Source organism: Balaenoptera borealis, assembly GCF_965194805.1.
Source record: "Balaenoptera borealis genome assembly, chromosome: 1".
Taxonomy (NCBI): domain Eukaryota; kingdom Metazoa; phylum Chordata; class Mammalia; order Artiodactyla; family Balaenopteridae; genus Balaenoptera; species Balaenoptera borealis.
In genome coordinates, this window is record NC_138860.1 from 77926578 (window position 1) to 77939449 (window position 12872).

Sequence of the window (12872 nt, forward strand, 5' to 3'; positions counted from 1 at the left end):
AGTAATAACAACACTTATTGAGCACTTACTATGTGCCAGCCACTGTTCCAAGTGCTTTACATGAATTGTCATTTAATCCTCTCAGCTACTACCCTGTAGTAGTACTATCAATTTCTTTATTTTATAGATGACAAAACTAAGGTTAAGCTGTGATCAGAATCACACAGCTAGAAAGTAGAGGCTGTCAAGGAAAGAACCCAAATAGACTCACTTTAGAACACACTCTCTTAACCAACCTATGCTCTAAGTTCTTTGTTAACTCTGTCATCACATATTTAGTGATGAAGTCTACTTAAAATTTATGATTGTTGCTTTGTTTTTATTAATACTGTCTTTTATTTTTTCCCAAAAGAATAAAGTTATCTATTCACTTTGAGTTACCAAACCCTTTAGGCATTCTGACTTGTTTAGTTTGACACTGAACTGTGGTTGCCTCTTATATTTTTATGTTCATTTTTGGGACTGATGAATAAACTGTTTTCCAAGTGTTGCCAGTAGAATTTGTATAATCACATCTTTAATAATTTTGTTTATATGTTGAATGTACTGTTATTTTGTGTTTATGAATTTGTTTTTTTACCAATAAACAGAACACGTCTCAAAACCAAAAGAAAAAAAAAAAAGAATATATCGAAAACTGTGAAGCACAATGCAAAAATTGGTTAGCCATTCTAGCCCCCTGTCTCCTGGAAACACGGCACGGCCCCTGAGAGGGGCTTGACGGTGCAAGTTGGGGGTCCCTGTGGCTCAGCTGGGGAGGGGAGGGCGTAGTCAGGAAGGGAACCAGAGGAGACCACTTGAGGACAGAGAAATAAGATCAGTTTCATTTTTCATTTTCCTGTGATCTCTGATCTGGGAAAAGGAACTGTCTCTGGGTTTCCTCTTATGATCGACAGGAAATTCCTGCTACGTAGCCTGTTGGGTAACAAAATCAGCACATTGAGAGGAATTGAGCCTGTGGTACCAAGGGGACCAGACTGTACTGGCCCAAGGAGAAGCCGGGTGGGAAACCTGGGTGTAAAATGTGGTTAAAACGGCTTCTTTGGAAACTTTCCCAAAACTGTGATATTCAAAATATGCTTAAGCAGTTAAGAGGGAAAACCTTAACTCATGTAAGCAGAAATCTGTAAAAAAAATTCAAAAAAATTTTCTGAGCACTTAAAACCCATTTGTTGACTATTTATTGGAGATTATCAGAGATGACAGCAAGACCTGCTTAAGCTAGTAATTTGGACACAGAAACATCACATCTTGATAGAAAATTACAGGTGAAAAAGATGGGAGAAATCTGGAAATATCAGAACAGAGAAACTTCTTCCTTTCATTTTGATCTCAGAGACGGAAAGAGACCAGGCCTTGCAAACGACCGCCAGGCTAAGATGTCCCTTGCAGACCGGAGCCTCTGACTGCCCCAAGAACAAGCTGATTAAGGCAGGTTGCTCTTGGGTACAGAGCAAAAGGAGCCAGAGGGGTTTTCTTGGCCCCCTAAGCAAGCCCCGCCAGAGCTGGGTAGCTTGCAGGCTGGCCGAGCACATTTGGTGCAGAGGAGGATTTTGCTGTTTGAACTTGATATTCAATAGCTCAGAAAAGGCACTAACGTTGTCATTTGGGGGAAAGGTTGCTATTTTGTTGGACGTCCCGTCAAATGTCATGGGTATGTTTTACTTTTATTTTGAATCTTGTGGAAGGAGAGGTACCTAATTCTTTCCAGTCGAAGGCTTTAATTGGGCCCTGCCAAGCACAAAATTCCTGTCTGGTTAGTGAGGTCACTAAACGTCAGGAAAAAGTGGAAATAAGTTGGCAGTTTGGGCCTAGGGGACCTATCTTATTACACTGACGAAAAGTCAGATGAGACAAAAAACTATGAATCTGTTTCTTTAACTTTTACTCGTTCAGCATTCAGGGTGAAAATATAGGTAATTTGGTTTAAAAAGATCTATATAGCTTTTATTATTATGGCTTTTTTTAGTTACAAAAATTGTTTTTTCTTGTGACGAAAACTTTTAAGATCTATTCTCTTAAGCAACTTTCAAATATAAAGGTATGGACCGCCTCATGAATTTGCCTGTCATGCGGGGGCCATGCTGATCTTCTCTGTATTGTTCTAGTTTTAGTGTATGTGCTGCTGAAGTGAGCACTATTATGTGTTTTTTAAGACACAAAACCAAGGCTTCCCTGGTGGCGCAGTGGTTGAGAATCTGCCTGCCAATGCAGGGGACACGGGTTCGAGCCCTGGTCTGGGAAGATCCCACATGCCGCGGAGCAACTGGGCCCGTGAGCCACAATTACTGAGCCTGCGAGTCTGGAGCCTGTGCTCCACAGCAAGAGAGGCCGTGATAGTGAGAGGCCCGCGCACCGCGATGAAGAGTGGCCCCCACTTGCCGCAACTAGAGAAAGCCCTTGCACAGAAATGAAGACCCAACACAGCCATAAATAAATAAATAAATAAAATTAAAAAAAAAAAAAAAAGACACAAAACCAAAACTGACTTTTGGGAGTTGAATTTCTTCTCTGTTACCCACACATGATGTCTGACCTTTACGGTAGTGTATGAATTTGGAGAATTCCACTACCCTAAGTAAATCACGATTGTCCCGTACGAGTCAAAGCTTAGCTGCTAGAGCTCCCATCATGGTGATGCCACCGTTCCCTCCTTTCCACACTTTCCTCAGTGTGCCAGGGTTCTCACGTGGGAGGGAAGTACTGGGTTTCTTGTCCCTCACATGGATTTTACTGTTAGAGCCACCACTGTCCCTCCCTCAGCATTTCTCCTTCCCTTGTCAGTCCTCCCTGGATCATGGACAAAATGGCCCTGGGAAAACAGCTTCGCAAACACTCTGGAAAGCCCTGACCGCCTACCTGACGGCAGCTGCTAGAACTGCAGGCATGGAATGAAAAGAAATATTTGATGACTAGTGAGATAAGATGCCTCAGGGAAGTGGCCGGCAAATCCAACATATTCTGCAGCAGCAAATTTCACAGTTGCCACAGAGACGCCTCTAACGTGACTTTCCCCAGCTAGCCTTTAACGTGACTTTCCCCAGCCAGGTTTTGCTGCCTATGGACATTTCAGAGAGCACTTTATGACTTGCTCTCTGCACAAGTGGCGTAGCCTCAAGTCTGCTTACGACTGAATGCCTCTTCCTTTATCATCTATGCCTGCATTTACCTGTTTGCCACTTTCCCTTAAGGTGAACCTTCCTCCTAACTGGGGTGCTGATTATCCACCGTATCTGTTCTACAGCTCAGACATAAAGGCAAAGGCAAAGCTCCCGTTTCCCCAGATGACAAGCCCATCCCCCGCTGCTATTTTCCTACCTCTGTCGGTTCTGTACCTGGTACTTGTTGGTAGAATTAAAGGGAATTTCTGCCACCTTGGGGCTTTTCTCTCTCATCTCCTTCACAGAGCTGTAAGACTGCTCGATGAACTTGAGGAGGGCTGACTCAGAAGCATCCCCTGCTGTTGCCCGCTGCAGGGATGGGGTTGGTATAATGAGCCCGAGAGGCAAGGCACCTGGGCTTGCCGGTGGTGTCAAGGAGAGGAACAGAATGGGGAGGGGTGCTGGGGGCATCACCGAGGGCCAGGAAAGAGATATTGAGGGGAGAGGGCAGGTTATACCCTGAACACTGAGGTATGCTTTACTCCCTTGGGCCTGACACCTTAGCTATGGGAAGGTACTCCTGATTAGCCTTAAAATCAGCCCGGTTGCAGAGGCCAGCGATTCGGGCCAGGATGCACCAGGTATCAGAGCCCTTGGCAAATGAATTCCCTAGGGAGAGAGAACAGAACAGTGAGCAGGGATAGGAGAGCTTAAAGCAGGAGTTTATTCACACCCCTTCTGCGCCCAGATGCTTCTCAGAGACAACATTCCATCTCCTCCACGCCCCCCTGCTCTCCTCTCACTTTGCAGCTACCTTCTTGCTGTCTGGACTCACCACGCCCTCTCAGCTACTCATCACATTCCCCACATCCTTCCACTCTCCGACCGCCAACGCCACTAGTCACCAGTCTGTTCTTCGCTGGTGTCGGCCTCATAGATGGTCCTGTCGAACCACAGGTGGGCGACGGTCATGCGGTTCTGGGTGAGGGTGCCCGTCTTGTCGGAGCAGATGGTGGAGGTGGAGCCCAATGTCTCCACCGCCTCCAGGTTCTTCACCAGGCAGTTCTTCCGAGCCATGCGCTTGGCTGTCAGGGTCAGACACACCTAAGGCCGTGAACAGGGGAGAGGGGACACGGAGAGGAGAGCTCGGCTGCTCACAGCACTTTGTGTTTTTGGAAATCTGATCGTTTTTACTGCTCTTTTAATTTTTTATATTTATTTCCCTTTTGTTACCACCTAGTCTTTAGAAACCCCATCTGTGGCTATGGGAAAGGAAATTAGGAAAGTGATTTCGGTTTGTACTTTATGGCAGAGTTTCAAAAAAAGAGTGCTTTCCTTTACCAGGGTATCATAGAGAATGATCTCCTATTCCTCCTGGAATATTCCTCTCCCCCTCGATCCTTTCATCTTTTCTATTCTGCAGCCTCTTCTCCACTCAAGTTCAAGCCACACTTCTTTCTCAAGTCCAGTCTTTCCAGGGACCTCGGTGAGAGCTAACCTTTGATTGTGGCATAAGTTGCTCTGTGTGGAGGAGGGTTGTACCAGTAGTTTAAAAAAGGAATGGGGAGGAGAGAATGATGAAACTGAGAAGGACTGTTGCAGCGCTGAAAATGACTTGAGAAGTCACTTAAACCAAAAGATTTTTGTTGACCGTAAATCCAGTGAAAGTCAGGTGTGGGGCAAGGTTATTTTAAAAACGAATGAATTCTTAGGCTGCGGTTATGTACAGAATTCTAATCATGGAGTTATTATTTATTTACACAATATCATGAGTACTAATGTTTTTGTGCTAGTCCAACCACACCCTGGGTATTATTCTCATTTCCATTTTAAGAAGGGTATTGATAAAAGAGAGCATACCCCAAACAGGTGATCCGCAAGACAAGGGGTCTGAAGATCGTGTCACAGGAAGAAGGGCTAAGGGAAAAGGGATTATATGACCTCTCCCCTGGAGAGTTTGAGGGGACATAATGGCTACTGTCAAAGATCTAAAGGTAGGTTTGTAGAAGAGAGAGATTTGACTTATTTTGTATTTCTTCAGATGGGAGAACTGGAACCAAACAGGGAATCATATGTCTGCCCAACATAATGAAATCTAACTAGAGCAATCCAACAATGAAATGAGGTCAGATAAAAAGGGGTGGGCTTCCCATGACTAGAAATCATCATCATCGCCTACAGATTTTATACAGGATATTCGGCATTGGTTGAAAGGTTGAATTTATATGGGCTTGGAAGTCCTTTCCAGTAAGATTCTATAATCCTAAATTAATCTTCTTCTATGAACTGATGAATAAATTGAGGCCCGGAGTGCAGTGAGTTGGCCAGGTTCTCCAGCCAGTACACCCAGGACTGGAACTCACTCCCGGTGACTGATAATCTATGCTTTCTGCATCGTAACTCACTTCTTTTCTCATTAAAGAGAGAAGGCACCAGAAAATAGGGGTGAAGTAAGTCAGTGTAATTTGGGAGCTCAATGATTTGACATCTTGTATACGCATCAGAGTATTCTGCACTGGAGAGGTTCAGCCACGAAAGAGGTACTAGTGATTTCATTCCCTTGGGGTTGTTTGTCTGCCCTGGGGCCACACTCCACCCTAGCTACTCACAGTGACGGTGGCCAGCAGCCCCTCAGGCACGTTGGCCACAATGATGCCAATAAGAAAAGTAACAGCCTCCAGCCAGGAGTAGCCCAAGATAAGCGAGAGGCCAAAGAAAGTGACACCGAGGAAGATGGCCACTGCTGTGATCAGATGGATGAAGTGTTCGATCTCCGCAGCAATGGGGGTCTGGCCCACTGCCAGGCCGGAGGTCAGCGAGGCAATTCGGCCCATCACCGTGGAGTCCTCTGTGGCAATCACGATGCCCCGGTCTGTCCCTGTGGATGAAGGGGGAAGTCTGAATTGGAAAGGCTGTTGGGTTTGGTTCCTACAAAGAGAAAACTGTCAACAGTCAAAAACAAGGTGGAAACTCAAGGTCCTCTGAGAGGTTATAATGTTCTACTGTCTTTACATTTCGTTTATGCAAGTGAAGGTCTCCTCATCTGAAAAATCTCTGAAGAGGTTTCACAGTTCTCCAGAGATACCCAATTTTATTGCCTAATTGCCTTCACTGTCAAGAAGGTCTTTGTTACACTTAATCTAAATCTCTTCCATTGCCTATAGTTTCTTATTTTGTCCTCAGCAGCTGAAGAGCTTCTCGAGCCCCAGGAATAGTGGTTACCCTTCTGCTAGAATCCTATGTTCCAATATCTCCCCGTCCTCTAACACAGGGCTACTCAATTTGCCGCCGCCATCCCCAGGAGACATCTGGCAAGGTCTGGAGGCATCTTTGGTTGTCACGACTGAGGTTGCTACTGGCACCTAGTGGGCAGAGAGCAGGGGTGCTGCCAGGCATCCTGCAACTCCCAGGACAGCCCTCCTCTCCCGCCACCACGAAGAACAACGCGGCACAATTGTCAGTAGTGTCGAAGTTGAGAAACTCTGCTCTGACCGAGCCTCTTCCCTGTTTTGCTGGCTGGAGCCAGTCTGCCCCCTGCTGGGTGGCACAGGCCATAACACGGCCCCTGAATCAGAAGGGGAACTTGACACACCCAGGATGTAGGACACTCGTGTAGCTTGAAATGAGGGGCCCCACAAGGTTCTTTGCTCAAAATAATTCTACCTGCTTTACCATAATGGCTGAAATTCCTACCATTAAAGTTACAGTCAGAATCACCCAGAAAAGCAACATATTATAGAAATAGCACTTATTTTCGAATCAGAAGGACTCAGGGCTAGAAGTTCAACTTCCAATGTACTAGCTGTTCACCCTGGGGCAAGTTACTTAAACTCTCTGAGACTCAGGTTTCCTCATCTTTAAAATGGGATAAAAGCATCTACAAAGCTGTGAGAATTAAATGTTTTTAAAAGAGCCTAGAACAGGGTTGGGCACACAGTAGGCACTCAAATATTTGTTTCTTTCTTTTCTCCATTTAGATGAATTTAAGGTCTCCAGAAGGATGGCTAGAAAATCACACATATGCCTTGCAGGGTAGCTCTAATCTGGCAGCTCCCACAAACATCATAGCATGGAGTGGCCAGTCCATTTTCAAGGTCACCTTCAGCATTATGAGTCTGAGAGCAGGTTCTGCTCCGACCGACAGCAGACGAGCGAGGTCACTGCTATGTGAAGAGTGGTTCTGGAACGCCTCACAGTATGAGGCACTCTGCAGGTGAGCAGGAAGATCCTAAAATAATTGAGAGTTGCTGAGAGGGTTTATTTTGGCAGGGGGTAGGGGTGGTTAGGGTATGGTGTCACTTATAGTCATTTTGTGCCATGGTTTAATCTAGTTCTTCATTTTTCTTCCTTCTGCTATGGTTTCCCCATGCTTGGAGAGACAGAATTTAATAACTAATCCCAATGTGTCTAGGGAGGGGGAAGGTTGATGTCAACTTTGGGGAAGGTTAAGAAGGCCAAGCCTCCCATATTCCAGGCTAGACTGACTTCTTCCTACGCCTTCTATATAATGCCAGAGAAATAGCTTACCATCTCCCCCCTACCCCCCGTGAAGATGCATGAGAACCCAAAGAGAGATGTTTGTACCAGCAGCCCCGTCAAGGGCCACAGTGATGAAAGCAGAGAGGCAAGGGCCTAGGATAAAGGTTAAAGTGACGCTACCTGTTCGCAGATTGCACAGGGGTTCCTCAGTTTAAGAGTCAAGAGCTCCTTCAACCTAGCGCCACCCTCTTGGTCACGTCTTGGGTCCCTCTAGTCTCCTATTAAAGCCTTCTCTATTCTAGTCAGATCGCTGTTTCTTAGATGGAATTCCATCATCCACTTTCCCTGTTATTTGAAGCATATAATTTGTTGATGAAAAGCCTACATTGGAAGGACAAATCTGAGCAAATTTCTTCCTAAAATTTAATAATAGGAATCTCATGTTTTTGGGGGAAGCTTGCTAACTTGCATCTTTCTGTTCAATCAAGTTAAAAAAATTTTTTTTAATATATATTTTATTTTCTAGTTGGATTCTTCTTCAGTCTTAATGGTACTCTACTCCTTTAAGCTATTTCCAAATTAAATAATTTTATTACCAGAGGGGTCATTAGCAAGCTTTATTCCAGGGGAGGTTCTGTGGAAAGAGCATGGGCTTTGGAGACAGACCTACATTAGAATACTTGATCCCCCTTTTTTCTGTTGAGTTGTGCTCTTGGGTGCGGCATTTAATTTCTTTGAACCTTGGTCTTCCATGTGTAAAATAGGAATAATATCTGTTGTATAGTCTTGTTAGAAGCAGAGATTTCTGTGGCACTTGACACATACTAGGCATTCAATTAAAGAATAGCTATTTCTTAGACACCCAAACATTTATTCTTAAGCATAAATGATGGTTTTCATGTGTGTTCCAGAGAGTTTTGCAGGCCTTCTTAAGCAGAAAGGATGAAGGAGAGGTTGACATAATGATATTGAGCCCATTGGTACCACTTTGGCCAGAGCTGCCTCCCAGTTCAAGGATGCCCTAGATTCTAGGAACAAAGCCAAAGGTGTGAGTGGCACCTCTGCTAACTCAGATTTCCAATGCCAGTACCCTCTCTTGGGACAGTGAGAAGTTAGGGCTTACTTCAGGAGAAGAGTGACCTAGCAGAGCTGAATAATTTTCCTCCCTTCTGTGCTATTTTCAGCTCATAGAGCATAGTCCATTCACTAGATAGAATAAAAATAGCTACAATTATAGGGCACTTACAGTGTGTTATGTCTTGCGTTAAGCATTTTATTATGTATTATCTCCTTTAACCCACATAAAAATCTATGGAGTAGTGACTTTTAGTATCATCAGTGTACAAATGTGGAAATGATGGCTTTGACCTTTCATCAAAGTTTGTATAGCTCATGAGGGATGAAGAACGTAGACTATTTACTGGCTGTTACCTTCCCTTCTGCCTTTAGAAGATAGAAAGGTCTGGAAATCTTTGTTTCAATCTTTGCTTTTGAATCTAGGCTACTTATGATGCAATATTCACCTCCCACACAGTTGGTGGCGAAGAAGCAGATATTTTGGGTCTCCAGAGGGTTCTCATTGGTGAAATCAGAGGAGCGGGATTGGGGTTCTGACTCTCCTGTCAAGGATGAGTTGTCCACCTGGGATGGGAGAGAGGACAGGTCATGGGAAAAAAGCACCCGCATCATCATTATTGACATGCAGAGAGAAGCATAAACTTACACACCACTGTAACCTCAAATCTGCACTTGTGACTTCTCAAGGTTCTGAACAATAAGATCATATTTTTTTGAACTGAGTCCAGGTCACTGCAGTGCTCTAAGACCGTACTTGGTCCCCTTCCACAGCATTTCACATCCCCTCACCTTACATCCTTGTGAAGAGATAAGCCAGATGTCAGCAGGGATCCAGTCTCCCCCCTTCACTTCTACCAGGTCTCCTACCACCAGGTCTTGTACAGGGATCTGAATCTTGTCTCCGCCTCGGATTACCAGAGCTTGCTGTGGGAAGATAGTGTAGGGTCATTTCCAAAGCTTTTTGCTCCCCTCATCCAGTTCCTGGTCTCTTTCCCTCTGATTCTCCTTTCTTACACTGTCACCACATCATTCTCAAAGGTCTCTTGGGTAGATTGCAAATCCTTACCATCGCTGTCTACAGGGCCCCTTGATGCTCCTCTCACTAAACTATGAGGTCTATCTTTCCATTCCTACACTTGGGCTTGGCTGTATGGCTTGCTTTGGCCCATAGGACATTAGCAAATGTAGTGCAAGCAGGCGCATAGAAAGTGCTTGCACACTGGGGCTTGCCCTCTGCCACCATATTGAATGTGCTCAAGCTACCCTCCTGGAGGGAGAAAGATGATAAGGAGAGAGGCCCCATCTGTCCATGACATCTCAGCTGAGGCCCCAGACAATGGAATGAAGTCTTCCAAGGCCACCCAGCACCAGCCAAGGTCAGCCCAGATCAGAAGAACAGCCCAGCCACAGAATTGTGAGAAATACTATGTTCATTGTTTTGAGCCACTATGTTTCGGGGTGGCTTGTTTAGCAGCAAAAACTGATAGTCTCCAAACTCCTACTTCATTCTACCAAAACGTTTCCCACTGAACTCTTACCCAGGGAAGGAATTAAGATATGTTGACACCAAAGGGAGAAGAAGCTCCTGGGCTATAATGCTAGAACATGATCGTGTCATTGGGAAACTTTGGAGCCTATCCCTTTCCAAGTTTTCAAGCCCTGTGCCTAGGAACCCTCTTCTACTGTCATATTATTTCCAGGTTCTTTAGAAAAGTTTTATTTGAAAAAAATCTAAACTTTCAAAAGAGTTGCAAGAATAAAAATTGTACCAAGAACACCCATATAACCTGTACCCAGATTCATCTGTTAGCATTTTACCCCATTTGCTTTGTCATTTGTTCCCTGTCTCTATATATGTGTGTATGTAAATACTTTTTTTCCTGAACTATTTGAGGGCAAGTTACACACATCATGATCTTTTATTGTACATACTTCAATGTGCATTTCCCAAGAATTAGGATATTAAATAACCATAATACAGTTATCAAATTCAGTAAATTTCACATTGACACAATACTTTCACCTGCTGTCTGCATTCCAGTTTTGTCAATTGACCCATTATGTCCTTTACAGCATTATTTTCTGCTCCAGCACAGGATTTGGTCTAGGGTCAGATATTACATTTAGCTGTCGTGTCTCTTTAGCCTCCTTCAATCTGGATCACTTCCATCGCTGTTCTTTGTCTTTAAGGCCATCGACATTCGAAGAATCCACCCTCCCTTTGCCCCCACCCCCTCTTTTTGGAATAGAACCCCAAAAGATTTGGGGTTTCAGATTATGCTCATTAGATTCAGATCATGCATTCCAGACCAGACCACTTCATGGATGTTATTGTGTTTTTCTCAGGGTACTTTTAAGGCCTGATAGAGTAAAACCTAAGTGAATGTCACTCTCATTACCAGCCTCCCTCAGTTCACTCACCGTAGGAAATAATTCTTCAGGGGACATACAAATCATGTATTTGGCTACATTCTACACATCCTCCCACTCTATCCTTCCACATGAATCCTACCTGAGGTACCATGGTCTTAAAAGATTCCATGATCTTGGAGCTCTTGGCCTCCTGGTAATAGGAGAAGCAGCCGGTGATTATGACCACGACGGTTAGTACAATGCCGAGGTACAGCTGGGGGTTGGGAAACAAAGGGCTCATCAGTAGGTTCTTTTCTTCCTCTTCATCCTCAGAAAGTCAGCTTGCAAGGGTAACAGCTGTTTTTCCAGGTGGAAGAAACCATGGGACTCGGTGGGCGAGCACAGGGGCTGAGAAGAGTCTGAGACAGGCCCGGTTCTCTGGGCTTCCTTGTGAAGGAACCCGGAGCTACAGTGAGGGGCCAGCAAAATCCCAGGCCCGAGGAAGCCTATATCTTCCTCTCCAGGAAGGCTATTCATGGGGTCGAGTGTGGCTATTGAGGGAGATGGAGAGGAAGGATAGGAAGAGATTAAAATTCTATGAAAGAGAATGGACAGCAAAGTGCTTTGATGACCAGTTGGGAAGATAATCAAAGGACAGCAAGTTTCTGGGGGGAACGTTATATCTCAGGGAGCTGAATCAGGAGCTATCTAGATAACAGGGAAACCAGGAAGGACCAAAGCTTCCTTAGAAAATCCTGGGAGTATAGGGATTTGGGTCAGAGGACTTCAGGAGTGCTAGGTTGCTGAGCAGAAGAGTTTCAAGGGCTAAGCAGACACTGGGCTTGGCAGTAGTAGTTGAACAGACTCACATTATCTTTGGTAGGGTCTTCATGGAAATATAACTGGATGCCATAGGCCACGAAGCAGAGACTGGCACCAGTCCACAATAGGAGGGAAAAGCCACCAAACAGTTGTTTACAGAACTTAACCCACCCTGGAGTGGTAGTGGGTGGGCTAAGTGTATCGGGTCCATCTCGAGCCAGGATTTCCTGTGCCTCTTCAGGGCTATGGCCCTGTGTGGAAAAGAAATAGGAATGGATGGAGAACCATGAAAAGAAAAGCAACTGTAACAAAGGAAAACCTGGCTTCAAAACTCAGGTCTGCCATTTATTGTGCTAGGATAAGTCTAGAGACCAGTGAAGTTCTCTGAAGGTCATCCTGGAAGTTCTTCCTACATAAGTGGGATTCTAAAATTTGCATTATAGAAGGATCTCATTTAGTCTCCTTACATAGGAAGACTTTTTAGTTTATGAGTTGACTCACAAATCTTTTGAACACCTATCTTGGGCCTGGTACTGTGGTAGGGTACCAAAGCGAGTAAGAATGATCCCTACCCTTATGGAGCTCCAGCTCTAATGAGGAGATACATATAAACGATTTATAATATAGTGTGCCAGGCTAATGGAATGATGAGATACGATACATAATGTTGATAACATATGGACCTCCACACTTTGACTCTTTAACTTAGAAATAGGAAAAAAATACCAACTAAATCCAACATGAATGTGTAGATCCTCGCTCTAGCCTTGTGCATAAGCTTGTGTGCTTTTTCCTCTTAGTGAAAATGAGAGTAGAACCTACCAGAGGATAGTAAAAAAAGAAAACCAAAACGATCCTTAATTCCCAACAGCCACTGCCCAACCTCCCCCGGAAAAACATGCAATTTTAATAAAAACCGGACCAGTCTCCCATGCTCCTCCTTGGTTACCAGATGGTCATCCCAAGCCCCTCCAATGAAGAAATTCTAGAGCTAAGAGGAACTTACACTTTGAGGGCTTTTATTTAAGTTTATTTGTGGTC

General features: G+C 44.5%; 1 protein-coding gene across 1 annotated transcript in view; it reads right to left on the reverse strand.

The window, feature by feature from the left end:
• The window catches only part of ATP1A4 (ATPase Na+/K+ transporting subunit alpha 4), a gene marked incomplete at its 3' end in the record, with an annotated part of 33634 nt that overhangs the window by 16044 nt on the left and 4718 nt on the right, over positions 1 to 12872 (reverse strand). Inside the window, 8 exon segments of the mRNA XM_082407771.1 lie at positions 3336 to 3470; positions 3661 to 3770; positions 4007 to 4205; positions 5711 to 5979; positions 9104 to 9221; positions 9447 to 9581; positions 11170 to 11283; positions 11879 to 12082. Of these exon segments, the coding sequence (XP_082263897.1) occupies positions 3336 to 3470; positions 3661 to 3770; positions 4007 to 4205; positions 5711 to 5979; positions 9104 to 9221; positions 9447 to 9581; positions 11170 to 11283; positions 11879 to 12082 (1284 nt within the window).